This window comes from Dysidea avara, chromosome 5 (genome assembly GCF_963678975.1).
Source record: "Dysidea avara chromosome 5, odDysAvar1.4, whole genome shotgun sequence".
NCBI classification, from domain to species: Eukaryota; Metazoa; Porifera; class Demospongiae; order Dictyoceratida; family Dysideidae; genus Dysidea; species Dysidea avara.
In genome coordinates, this window is record NC_089276.1 from 34,304,856 (window position 1) to 34,319,463 (window position 14,608).

Here is a 14,608-nt window from a genome sequence, read left to right on the forward strand (position 1 = left end):
GTAAGGGAAACATGCATGCAGTTATCAAAACTATGGTCATAATAATTATAGTGACTCTGTACAGACACTATGTGACACTAGGAGTTTTTGTCCTTTAAAACCTAATGAAGTTAACCCATTGGGTGGCCCCAATAAATTTTCATAGCATTTCACAGTACTAATCCAATGAATACGAATTCTGTTTTCATTGGACTTTTATTGGCCTTCAAAAATGTTGTGAAAATAAAATTTCATCAGGGCCACCCAATGAAAACTTAACATTCCATGGGTTGTGCAATTTATTTTCATTGGGTTGAGCTTTAATCATCCATGGCCAGTAGCTAGTGACATGTGACCGGGTTTTGGAGGCAATCTTAATGTCACAATAATTTGATAACTTGATTAATATTAATTTATGACTGCACTTTGAACTTCAATTATCTTTACAGTAATTAGAATCAGCAGTCATTGCCCTGAATTGCAGTAAATTCTCCAACTGGTACATAGCTACTTGTAACACACTGAATTGTAAAATAATAATAATTATTATGGAGCCCTCATCTTGTGAAAACATCCGTGAATTAGAAGCAGTTCAAAGAAGAGCCACAAAACGTATACCCTCCTTCTATAATTTGACATAGTCTGAAAGACTCCAAGAACTTAATCTACCCAGCTTACTTTACCGTCAAACCAGAATGGATCTGATTAGGACTTACAACATCCTGAACAATTTAGTATCTGTGGACAAAGACTATTTTTTTACTGTTAATACCAACCCCACCCAATCAAATGGACTTAAACTTTACAAAAATCGATTCAACGCTGCTATTAGAGGTCATAGCCGGTTTTCCACAGAGAATCGTCAATGATTGGATCACCTTACCCCATGAAATTGTATCTACACGTACCTAATGCACTGATCTTTAAGACTAAATTAGATGTATTTTTGTATGACAGCTGGTTTGATTTTAATTAGATGTATTTGAGATTGGTTTTGTCTTTCCTAGCTTGTACCAATTAACTAATAATAACAATTATTATTATAATATTGTTTCACACGTGACATTGAGACACTTCCAAAATTGGGTCACACTTACTACAAGTCAGCATAGCTCAGTCGGTAAACTCAATCTAGCCAGTGCATCATTTAGGTAGTGGAAACGGGGGACCATGCTTTTCAGCTTGTAGGATGATAGAGCGGTCAATTGCACCCACTCTAGCTAATGGAGCACAGCAGTCATGTTCAGTTTATAACTCCTAAAAACTATAATCAACTTACCCACTAAATGAAAAGGGGCAGACCCCATGCAGGAATGGCTGCTGAATGCTTCAGGGTGATCGTAAACTGTGCAACTTCTGTCTTGATTGCCAAACTTCAGATGTTGCTTAAATGCAAGATCTATATCCAATCTTTATTGGATAATTATTGATCTAAATGCATAAAATTATCTGTTGCTGTAATTATGTGATTGATCAGGATTCAAGTACACGGGCTGTGCTTGCACTGGCTGGCGTACGTACCCGCATGAGTAGTTAATCACTTTAGTTGGGTTAGTAATAACAAAGCTGCATGATGGGACCGAGAGAACCAACCTATACGTATGGTGTATGATGACGCAGTAGTGCTGCATTAGTGTAGATAGCTGAGGGTTCTATTAGAGTATATTATGTGGTTTACAGAAACCACAATCGAAAGTATCGTGGCAGAATTTATTAGGTGCGGGATTCTCGGATTTTTCGAAAGTTATCTGTCTCGTCAAAGATGGACTCGAAGATGGAGGAGGAAAGAGCTGTAGCCGTACTTAAACAGTTTTACTCTAAAGTGCACCAGTCTGGTTTATCGATAGACGCTATGACGCAACAACTTCGAAGTTATCACTTTCTCACACCAGTACACGAAGGCGAACTAGAAGCCTGTGACACACAAGTGAAGAAGACAAGCTATATTATAGATCATGTTGTTAAATATTATCTTGAGGAGGGCGAGGAAAAACCGTTGGATATTTTACTCAAGCTAATTGGAGGGGACGACAATGAATTAACTCTACTTGTTAAAGAACTGAAAAGTTTGTCCAGTGAAAAATCTGTATTGGTGGAGAAATTGACAGCAAATGGTAAGGTTGTTAAAATATTACACACTACGTGTGCACGCAGACATGCTATAAAGGGGTGACACACAAGTACTCACTAGAACTGTAAGTAAATTTACGACCACGGTCAAAGGTCAAGGCCACCAAATTTGTACCAAGTCAAGGGCAAAAATTTCCAACCCACAATTGAAAAAAGTACTGAAATATCGTCACAGGTCACACACTGGAAAGGCTCTTGGTCAGAGGTCACAGCAAAATTTTGGCAGGCCAAGACTTTGACTGCAGTCGCAGATCTACCTACAGTGCATACCTACGTGACACCCCCCTTGTGCTACACATACCTACAGCACACACCTACAGCACAAACACTATTCAAATACACCATCGTAGATACAAGCTGACAAGTTTGCGCTCTCAGAATTATACATTTATTAACTGATGCCCCTCCTTCCTACAGCAGCCAGGGAGTAAAATGGCTGCCTCTGTCATACATGTATATCCTTCATGAGTGACTATGTATGCAGTGTAAACATTTAGTATGCATATCTATGCTAGTTGATTGTATTGTGAATGGTGTATGGTCTGTGGTCCATTTCCACCCCTTTATGGTCATCCTTAGCAATTTTTATTCATTGAAATGATTAGTGAATGCTTTGAATGAATACTTCAGTAGGTGTTTTGTATTGTAGTCACAAGGGGTCTATACTAATTGTGTGGTATGTAATATTTATATGTACCATCAAAACAATAGTGTATGTGGTGCTTGCCATTGAGGGCTTGTTAGGTGTAGTGTTGCTGTCAGTAATATGTTGTTTCTAGATCGGAAGAATAAAAAAGTATTACAAAATATTGAATGGTGTTACTTTTATTAGCCCACTCACAGCCCCATTGGTCATGAAGTTATAGTTATATCCCGTTACGAGGGTGATATCATTGTTATTACACGAGTCCGAGGCAGAGCCGAGGATGAGTGTAATAACAATGATATACGGAATATAACTATTTTATATCCAGTGCGCGGGAGTGCACAGAAGTTTATGGATAGTAAATTAAGTTCCTGTCACTGTGCTCAAGATTTCGTCTGAATTGTGTGGGGATTCTACTTTGTAGCTACAAGAGAGACCTTGCATACTGCCTACAAACTGTAACGAAGGGCGGTGTTACGAAGCAGCGGTTCCAGGTACGATTCGCCTTCGTCAGAAGTTGGTATGGTGGTGTCGCGTGGTGTGCAAGAGAAAAATAAAGACCAACAAGTGGCTACCTTAGTCCGAGATAGAACGATGAAGCTATAGGAAATTAGTTCTTCACCATAGTGACCGTTGGGAGTGATTGCTGGAGCAAAAATCGTCACGGACTATTCTTGACATTTGTTAAACTATCGTATTGGTAACTTGTAGTGTTACTGTGTAAAGGATTAACAGTTTTCTTGTAAGATTTAGTTGTATTGGTATGTTTTGTATCCTTATTTGGCTCTTTGTTCCATCGGTAAATAGTAGCATTCGCGGTTATTATGATGTCACGAATGAGACTGAGTGGCTCCCAACAGGGTGATAAGTTAGTTATCACCGGGTGATAACTAATATATCGTACAGTAGCAGCGCCGCTCTGTCTAGCTGTATGGTAGTTATAACCTAGCGCGGCACTTTGGTACTCCCACGCACTGGGTTTTAATTGAAGTTACTGATGGTACTGCTGTGTTATTATGAAAATGAAACCCTTCATTGCTAAACATGTATGGCATCTGTTTAGGAGGTTAAGTATGGCCATTCATTGGGGGAACAACTTTTTATAGACTTATCCAATGCATCATTAAAGCATTGACAAGCCCACTAACTTCAGTTCTACTTAATCTCATTAGAAAACAAATTACATCTGAATGAATGATCCATTTACAGTGTATGCCAGTACCAGATAAATCCTCCCAGGATGTTTATTTCCTGCACAGTTCATCTTTTAGTATATGTTTTTTTCTCTTTTCACAACAACATACAAAAAAACTCTTGCATACTTTATAGCCAATTTGCTTAAAATTTGATCGTGTTATTTAGTTGTGTTAAAATCACAGTTACTGAGGTAACATTGTAAAAATGAATTGTGATATTTTTATCCAAAAATGTTTTAAAACTAAGTATATCCATGTGTTTTTTTTAATCCCCATGCAAACTAACTACCTGATACAGTAGCCGTTAACTTTCAACTAAGGCACTTTACCTTCAGTGCTGTGAAAGATCAAGATACTATAATAGAACAGTCACCAAAGGAGCTATTCTTGACTCTACAACTACTTATGTCCCATGTTACCAACTAAACATTTATTGTTAGTAGATATATATGACCGACTCAGCAAAAACCCAACTTGTTCACACAAGTTCCAATTTTTTTCATTTTCTCAGCATTTTCTGCAGTGTCTAAAGAATGGATCACCACAAGTTTCAGCCTTCTGTGGTGAGCAAAACACATACTTTTGAGAACAAGTCAGGTTTTGCTGAGACGGTCACATATATAGACACCTATTGTTACCTGGAGTCACAAAAAAAATATTACTTATTAATGTGAATGTGAAATAATTGACAACTTGAAATGTCCATCAAAAAACTTTTTAAATGGGCCTTATGTATTTTTAGGACTGGATACACATGTACTGGGCTGGAAACAGTCTCGTAACAACAATCCAGACGTTATCTACACAGCTCTTGAAACCATCATTGAGCTACAACTGCTGATATTTCAAAGTCGTGCATACACAATTTTGTGAAATACATGTACTACGTAGTAGTGATGGTTCTTCAGTACTAGTACTGGAGGTTAGAATTTAGTGATGGGCCAAAAGTATTCTTATTGACATAACCACATAGTCTCATCCCACCCGCCCATTTATACCTGTCTACAGGTCAACAAAGTTTTCACACGTTTTGTATAAACTGGTGCATGTGCAGCCTTCGTAATTTTTAAGGAAGGCAGTTGTAACTTGATAATGACATCTCTAGCATTACACAAGCTCCATTATTGTTATTGAGACTGTTTCTAGCCCAGTCCATGACATACATTGGGCCCTCTAAATTTAAATAAAGTTTGATCAGTGCACGTAATATGAAAGAACTTTTATGATGAAAATTTTTATGCTGTAATTTTTGTACACATTAGATAAAAGACAGCAAGTTGCTTGAGACTTAGGTGCAATTTGCCATTATGCCAACTGTAAGAAACTCTTATAGAAGCCGGTGAATTTTTGTGTAGGTAAATTTTAGATAAAAATCCATTATAAAATGTTACTTATGCTCAAGAAACTGTTAAGCAAAAGCCAACCATTTGGTAAGCATGAGATCAAGATATACTCTAGCATGATATAAAAGTACTCTGAGAAGGCAGTCAACAAACAGTCAATAAACCAGATGGGAGAAAAATAACTGTTTTGTAGCATAAAGCATCGGTCGGTCTTATCTAGAATAGAAATGTTAAGTCTATTTGAGGCTTGAATTATGAATACAAAATACAGTAAAAGGAATATGGCCTTTAAAAATGGGCTGTCTGAGAAAGATCTGATATCAAAAGTGGTAGAGAAGAAATGGCTGTACGATATTAAATCTGCATGGCTTTTAGTTGTTTTTTTTTTGTTGTTTTTTTTTCACTAGTCACCATGCAACTTTTTCTTGGCCATTTTAATACCACTTTTTTCACACTAGCTATCATTGAAGCCCCCACTTGTTTTTCACAGCTCAGTTGGTTGTTTCGCATGTACTAAGTAGTATGTGTATTACAGCTACAGTGTAATATCTTGTTGGCATTTTTGTACTAACTGTGTATTGGTTCATGACTGATTGATTTCTAACAAGTACACAGAAAATTTTGGAATTTTCAACTAGAGTAGGGACCATAGCACATTGTACTGAAACAAGCTGGAGTTGTGCACGATATTAAATCACAGTAAAACAATAAGAAGTGCTATATCCCTACTTTGCATTTCCATTATAGTATCTTGAGCACAATAGGGATATAACACTTCTTATTATTTTACTGTGATTTAATATCGTGCACTACTCCAGCTTGTTTCAGTACTTTTTATCGATGTGTTATGGTCCCTACTCTAGTTGAAAATTCCAAATTTTTCTGAGTACTTGTTTATTAACTTTTTTGTAAATAAATTATTATGACTGGTGAACCCACGCATACCGCATCTGAAATGACACTGCACATCCCAATTATTGTCTGAAAAGTGAAGTATCCTTTATGCTTCGTTGTCAGCTATGTTCAATGCGTTACGCAGCTTTTTGAATCAAGAACTGTTCGAAAAGCACCTCTGCAATCCACGCATACCAAAAGAAAGAAATGGTGCCACGCGCCCCAGTTATGTCAATTATCGTCTGAAAAGTGAAGTATCCATTATGCTTCTTTGTTGGCTATGTTCGCCCATTACACAGCAGTACGAATCAAGAACTGTTTGAAAAGCGCCTCTGCTATCAGAATAGCCACTATGAAAAATATTGTTTTTTTATATTCCATAGCAACTTGTTGAAAGCAATCTGAAAACTTGTTTGGGCTTAGTTTTACTTAACCAATACTGCCTCATCGTCATCAGGGAAAATTGAGGCTGGTTTTTTGGGTGATGTTATCGAGTGGGCCATGCCTACTCCTTTGTGGTCCCTACTATACAGTACTATCGTACTGTATGACACAGAAATTAAACACATTACTTACATAACACCGTATGTTAGCTGATGTGGCTCTTGCAAAAGCTGGAGATGTTCTCTGTTGTTGTAATAGTTTTAGCACATAGTAGTTAGTTTGTATTTGTTAGCAATAAGTATTTATAGTTATATGATAGCAGGGGATGAGACAGATGGAGGTGATGATGAAATAGATGGTGCAGTAAAGAAGATGGTTGGTTCTTTGTTTAAGAAGAAAAAGGATAAAGACACTGTACCAAATAAAAGGATCTCAGACTCACTATTTAGACCTGATGCTAAACGTGACTACACCAACATTACAGGAGCTGTTAACATTGTTGATGGCTACAAGCCAGGTATGAGGCGTTCTCTAGGATTAGGTAGTCCATGGCTTTTAGCTAAAGGAGCAGGAGATGAACTGTTTGTCCGTGACCACCACACAAGCCAAGTGATAGTTTTCACTCATCAGCTTAAGTACTCACATGCTATTGGCACTGAAGGAGAACTTAAATCTATAGGCGGTATAGCTGTGAATGATGAGACCAAAGAGGTATATGTTGCAGACCAGATATTACACTGTGTAAGGAAGTTTACACTAGGTGGGAAATTCATCTATCAGATAGGCTATAAGGGGACTGCAGAAGGAGAGTTTAGGTCACCCTGTGGTATCTTGTTGTCTGCCATTGAATCACTATTTGTCTGTGATAGCAACAATCACAGGATCCAAGTGTTTCACAATGATGTGTTCACATATACATTTGGTCAGCATGGTACAGAGCCTGGAAAATTTGACAAACCTGAAGACCTTGCCATGAACTACCACCAAGACAAGTTGTTTGTGACTAGTGATAACAGAGTCCAAGTGTTCACTCTAAGTGGACAATTCCTTGAAGTGTTTGGCAATTTTAGTGGCATCCCGTATAAACTACAGTCTCCAACTGGTATATACTGTACTACTGATGGTCATGTACTGATCAGTTCTTATGGCACCCATTGTGTTCTAGTGTTTAGAGAAGATGGTACTTTTGTGTCCATCATCAAAGGCACCCATCAAGGGAAGGAACAGTTTGTTTTCCCAGCTGGTGTGCTGGTAATGAGCAATGGAAATGTCGTGGTTGCCGGTAGTGGCAATCATCAGCTAGCAGTGTTTTAGCTGCTTTGTATGTTTTTGTTTTTTATAAACACCATCATCATGTAGATTATTAACATAACTGTTTATTTAAAAGCTGTAGATTTTATAACATTTAGTATTGTGTATATAGATTCAAGATTAACTTCACTGATGTATGTTTTAATGTCTTTATTCTTTTTAGTTAAATGACCTTGCAATAAATATATACTCTGATTTTACCATGTTGAGTGTGGTTTTAAGTAAGACCTACACTCCACCAGCCAATGTTGGAAGTCAAATTACGGTAATCTATTGGCAGTATATACTAGGTTGTGTAGAAGACTATATTATACTGTAGTTGTCATTTTAAAAGTTACTAACCCTAATGTAAAAACTTAAGTATTGATAGTGAATAACATGATGCGTTGCAGAAAATAATTACGAGTGTTGTACAATAATAATAGTTGCCTTCCACAACTGGCTGAAGTCATTTCTCACAGCTGCTGTATAGTAAATAATGACTTGACAACTATAACTATCAGAAATTGTCAACACCTGCAGCTACACTATAGTTCCTACTTCAATCTTATACACCCTTGTCAATATAGTGTATAGCCATGACTAAAGTGTCCACTAGCTGCAGGTGTATATAGATATTGTTTCATTGATTTTTGTTTCTATGATCCTTAACTCCAATGTAAAATTTTACACTTGTTTAACATGATTTATGACTGGTGAACCAATGCGTAGCCATCAAAAGTAAGAATTCATGGCACCATTTGGTCTTGAAAGAAACTAATAGCTATATAGCATGTACTGTGATAAAAGAAATTTTGTTAGTACTCAGTACATTGTCGCAACTAAGATTGTGTATTTAATAGTGACCAGCTTTGTAGTGTCTGACATCAATTTACGTCACTAAAGATATTAGCCTAGTCAGTGGAATATAGTGAGCAAAGTGTCTTGTGCAATGGAGTCCAACACAACAGTGCCAAATGGATTAGGGGAGGAAGACATCTATAATGTTACATATCTGTTGTATGTGATCTACCTCAAGTTATTTATGCTGTTATTGCTACGTAGGTTGCCTCATAATCATCTCAAGTTTGCTGGTCATCTTTGTCATTCTAAAGGATAGGACACCAACAATCTATTGATTGTCAATCTACTGGTTTGTGATTTCTTGCTTGGTTTAATAATTATGGTGTAGTAGCAACATGTATTTAATAGCTATAAGCATCTTCTTGATCTTGATACAGGTTATTATTGTGATGTTATTGTTCCTGGAAATCTCATGTTGGCAAATGCAGACAGACTTATGGTTCTACCTCTGACCATTTATACAGCTATAGCACTGAATTCATCCTCAATGAAAAGCATGCACTTGTGGTATGTAGCTAAACTACTCGTATGGCAAACAATATTATATTTCCTGGAGCAAAATGGTATATTCATACCTCATGTAATTATATACCATTAAGTACAGTAACCATAGTCACCATCCAATAATAGTGTGACATCATCATCAGGTTTATCAGCAATGGATGTCACTCATATAAAGACATTTATGATAGTTGTAATAACACATGCATATGTGATTTACCTGATGTATACACGCAAGCACGAGGGAAGCAGGCCTGGATACAAGTGTGTATACATCGGGCAAGTCAATTAAATGTGCCCATGTTACAACTAATATATTCCACTTAGCTGCAAACTGCAAGCATGCTTCACAAAGTGAATTTAATAGCTTTAAATCTTTAAAATTACATACTATAGGATAGGAACTGACAGTTTGTATTACTAAGTATAGCTCTTAGGTATATGCCCCTCATATTATAGTAATTATGTGTTTTATAGGATTCATCTCAATATATGTTGTCCTCCGGTGAGTGATATAATACTTAAATATCTGTGTTTATTTTAAACATAGATATGTACTGGCTCTAACACCCCCATATATCCCTATAGAAGATGATAAAGTGTTTATCAAGTGGAATTCATCAGCCTGGATGTTATATCTAATTATGCATTATCTCCATGGCTGTGTTCTATATAGGTAGCTGCATTGGTAATCTGTTTATCAATAATGAACCACTGCATGGTCATGGCCTTTGCCAATCCTCCAGCCATTAGATTGGTTGCATATCCATCTTCTTGTAGCTTCAGTTCTGCTGTACGGGGGAGTAGGAAGAAGAGAAGTACAAGGTGGTTCTGCTGCTTCACAGAGCCATGTCAATTCAAATTTTTGTGTTAATTCTACACACCATTGATTAATATACCTGCATGTATGTGCAGTTGTGCATGCACACTGGTATCTGTTGTGTTGCATATAGTGCTCAGTTTGCGCTATGGCCATGGTTAACTCTTTGTGTAGCTGATGCACAGCATTACTGCAGTGTGTTGCACTCTTGCTAATATGATTTTCTATTCCAACAACTCAAACCTTTTGGAGACAGCTGGTCATTCAAGGCTCTCCTTTGTTGTAACACTTTACCCATGAGTATAATCACACACAGGTAGAAGTGCATTACAGCTACAGTTCTAGCAGGGATCAAAGCTACAAATCAAATTAGCATTGCATAAGAAAAAACTCTACTGTAATCTTTTAGTATACATAACATAAACACCTTTAATGAGCAATAACATTAATCGTGTTGATTTACAAGTAACTTCAGTTCACTGTCTTTAACACAATCACTTGGGCTTTGTTTGTTGCAGCAACTGTAAGCAATCACCTTCTCTCTTATTTCCTTGTTGTACAATCCATAGCAAAGAGAGTGGACCAATATTTCACATAGTGTCAAGGGGAGAGATACTATTTCTGCAATTTCAAATTGCTTTACTGGTGTGGCATAGCTATACCTCTTATAATACTCTTCAGCCTGCTACTGATGTCGGAGATTCAATCGGGTGCTGGTCATACATGCTATTTTGAAGCTGACCATGCTTAAAAAGTCAGACACTTCTGATTTTGAGAGTTGAGTATATATGCTATTTTTAAAACTAAGAAACTGGACAAACTTAGCTAGCTACTCCCTAAAAAATGAAATGTGCTTTGCACACAAATATCAGTGGTGACATGGCCCCAAAGCTTGTACCATTGTGAGGCATATGTGAGCTTGATTTTTAGAGTGTAGGTTCTTGGATATTGAATAGTTCATTAGATAGCAAGCTTGCATGCGCAACCCTGGAAAAATTGTCAGAGATTGAATTGAGATTAATGATGGTTTTGTGTGCCATAGCTAGCTATCTGATAACCCCAGGTCACTCACAAATTTAGAATTTTAAGGGGTCCTTCCTAGAATAATGGTGAAACGTTTTTTTTGTTTTTTTCGCGAAATCCTCGTCTACTACTGGAAGGGGCGCTTATGATCCTAATCTATAAGCGCCACCCTGGGACTAAAGACTGGGTGCGGGGACTGGGTGCTAGATGGAAAGAAATGTTGAGGATAACTCTTCTAAATCCAGGTTGCTACGTGAACAGTCATTGTACACTTTAGTGGCTCTTCCAATAGAGTTGTTAGTGTATGTTTTCTCTTTTGTGACTAGCGCCCGTGACAAAGTGAAATTGCGTTATGTGTCACAACGATCACGAGCAGCAGTAGAGACTCCGTCATTGTGGAGGGACTTTACGTGGTCACATTTTGATTTTCGAGAAGAGCGTTCAATCAAGAGCGTGTTTAAGTCGTGTGGTGGACACGTGAAACGGTTATCATTTCCGGACTTCGTGATACCTGTCAAATTGTTCCAACATTGTAGTAACGTAGTACAGCTATGTTTACCATCAGCTAAGCTGACTGTTAACCAACTAAGGACAGCTATGCAGTATATGAAAACCCTACAGTATTTAGATATTTCATGGACACCAAGAAATGAAATAAAAGGTCTGCTTTTGATTAGTACCAACCTCAAAGAACTAACAATCAGGGAGCAAGTGAAAGGTTCATCATTTCACACTGCATTTCTTGTTGTGTTGCTGAATGAGTGGGCATTATTAAGGCTAACGCCATATACATTAAACATTGTTAGTAGCATTTTGTCCTCTGTGAGAGATGCACTTGGACAGTGGATGCCTTCTAGACCTAGTTCAGCTGATCACACTAGTTATCTTAAAGTGTACAAAAACTATGAAGTCTTTCTTGGTTTAGCACCTACATTTCCTGCATTCCAATTGCAGTTTGTCGGCCAGAATTGCACCATTCCGTATGTAGCTGCCAGGAATTACGGGTTGTTAGGATTAGATAGTGATAGTTTAGTATTATCTGATCGTACTGTTGGTGATGGTAAGGTAGTAGTACACAAGGCCATTGTGATGGGCAGTGGTAGTGTACAAACCGGTCCTTTGAACATTAACAATATTGAGTTTGTAACATACTTTGATGCTGCACAATCTGACTTTTACTCTGGACATATAGAACAACTAGCTATTGCTTGTCCCAACTTGCAACAGCTAAACTTAATGCACAATGTTAACTGTTTGAAAAACTTACAAGGTTTACGTGCAGTTGCTACTTTTTGTAAAAACCTAGCAGGTCTAAACATAGTTGGAATTTCAGTTAAAGAAGTGGAGTGTTGTGTAAAACTGTGGGAAATTTTAGTTGACTTACAGCTGACTTATCTAGCAATTGAATTATGTTGTTTGCTATGTTTTGAAGGAAATGATCAAACTAAGCAGATCATTATCGGTCTATACCAGAAATGTTTAAAGATGAAGGCACTGGAATCTTACTATGAGAATAATTGTACCAATTGTATTGAAAACGAACAATCATTGCAGCTGTCAAACTTTCCATCACTCATCCTTTGCATTACGAAACTTATTGATATTGTTGACATTTCTGAAAAGCTGAGGTATTTGAAGTATACTGGTGGAAATATGTATAATTCTTGGTCAATAGCAAATTGCAACTTGGAACAGTTGTGCATTTTATCAGATCAGTTAGCTCTTCCTGACAGTTTCATGAACACAATATCTGCGCATGGTGGACTGGTACATGTAATTTTGAGCATAAACTTTGTCACTCAAACTGGTATTGCCGCTCTAATAGAAAATTCTCCAAGCCTCATAACTTGCCATGTTCATATACGAACTGGTGCTGTTTGGTGTATTTTATTTAATCCAAAAGATTTCAGATCAAGACTAGAGAAGAAGTATTCTCATAGGAAATTATTCTTGTGTGGTAGTTACCGTTTGGTAAAAGGAATGATGAGTTTTCATGAGCTCCATGATTTGATGAGGCAGCAAACTATGGACCTTGCTTCATTATGGACCTACTGAACATAAAATGTAATTTATATGTCTTCATATACATGTCTTTGATTAACAATTCGGCAGACCATATATGAAAAGGGGCCTTAAATCCCACACACATGCAATTCTATGAACTTGGAAGACCATAACTTAGTGTTCAGGTAACATGATATTTTCACCATTCATCAACCTATGTTTGTGCTCACTACTGATCAAAATAACATTTTCCAATCTCAGGTTATGAAGTTGGTAAATTGGATGTGCGTGGAAGACCCATTTTCGCAAGTCTGGTCACAATTAGTGATTGCTAATTTCCCTTTATACATTCCAGCAATTATCACATCATCAAGCCTATTTGTGATGCTTGATTTCTTCTCCATGGTTTAGCTATACCTGTCACAAAATAAGCAGCTCTATGCTGGACTATCTCATCAAGATATATATAGGGGCTGGTGGTAAGGATCCCATATAAAAGACTGCAGATGAGAAATAAAGAAGGTAGGAAAGAGTACTTGTATATGTCAATTCTTGGTTGGTAGGGTACTAGTTTAAGGTTGTGTGAATATAGTCTTAAACACAGACAATCTCATGTGGCTGGGTATATATAATTAATATCTCATGTACATAATATTTTATAGAATAAGACTATAGTCTTTCTCACTTGCAATTTTCTTGTGATGTTGACCGTTTAAAGTTTTCAAGGATGTCTGTGATGCCGTCTCTTTGATTTCTTCTTCATGGTCATACCTGTCACAAAATGAGCAGCTCTATGCTGGACTATTAACGTTAGGGGCTTGGTGGCAAGGATCCCATATAAAAGACTTCACTACAAGCAGATAAGAAATAAAGAAAGGTTATTATTACACTGTCAGTAGCTATAGGTGTAATAATGTCATAATAAGCTTATATAGACGTGTAATAAAGTGCCTTGCTTATTAGACTAGCTATCAATATTATTTTAATCTAAGGCTGGGAACCTTGCCCCTAAGCATCTCAGACACCCACCTTAGAATTGTGCATGACTACTACACTGTGTACTAGACTTAAGTTAAAAATGGCAAAATTACCAAAAATGCTCTCTGAGGACGGCCCGGAGTGCTTAAAATGTCAGGTTAAAACTTGCAAACACAAATTTAAAATAGTCTCAGATTCAGTATCAGATGTATCTGTATAATATGACTATCACATGAAAATTCTTACATAGTGACAGCTATTCAATATTTGAGAGCCTAGTTTATAGTTTAATTCATTATAGATTAGGCTTGTTTTCAAAATACCACTCTCCGACAACTCTCAAATTTGTCCAATCTCTGATAGCTATTTTCTAAAGCAATCAAATAACATGTATATACAACAACTAAAATGCCCTCAGATTTAATCTCAGAAAGCCTGATTTTAAAAAATTCCTTTTGTCCATGAAAAATACCGTAATAGTTCTATTCAATCTCAAATAACCTATAAATTTTCCCATGCAGTGCACCCAGATCTTTGCTAGTGCCTCAAACAATTA

At 37.0% G+C, this 14,608-nt stretch overlaps 1 protein-coding gene across 2 annotated transcripts; it reads left to right on the plus strand.

The window, feature by feature from the left end:
• Positions 1–1,684: 1,684 nt before the first annotated feature.
• Positions 1,685–8,149, plus strand: LOC136255756 (uncharacterized). Of its 2 annotated transcripts, none has more exons than XM_066048631.1 (2): positions 1,685–2,093; positions 6,895–8,149. In XM_066048631.1, exons 1-2 carry the CDS (start codon positions 1,742–1,744, stop codon positions 7,884–7,886), a joined length of 1,344 nt encoding a protein of 447 aa, XP_065904703.1. In that variant the 5' UTR covers positions 1,685–1,741; the 3' UTR covers positions 7,887–8,149. The 2 variants fall into 2 exon arrangements, with proteins under 2 accessions (XP_065904703.1, XP_065904702.1); XM_066048630.1 differs by having other exon boundaries at positions 6,892–8,148.
• The last annotated feature ends 6,459 nt before the right edge of the window (positions 8,150–14,608 follow it).

What these genes read in the sequence shown, in the direction of transcription:
- LOC136255756 (XM_066048630.1), top strand. Translation starts at nt 1,742, where the DNA reads ATGGACTCGAAGATGGAGGAGGAAAGAGCTGTAGCCGTACTTAAACAG. An exon ending in GGAGAAATTGACAGCAAATG is followed by an intron (nt 2,094 to 6,891) that starts GTAAGGTTGTTA and finishes GTTATATGATAG; the next exon opens with CAGGGGATGAGACAGATGGA.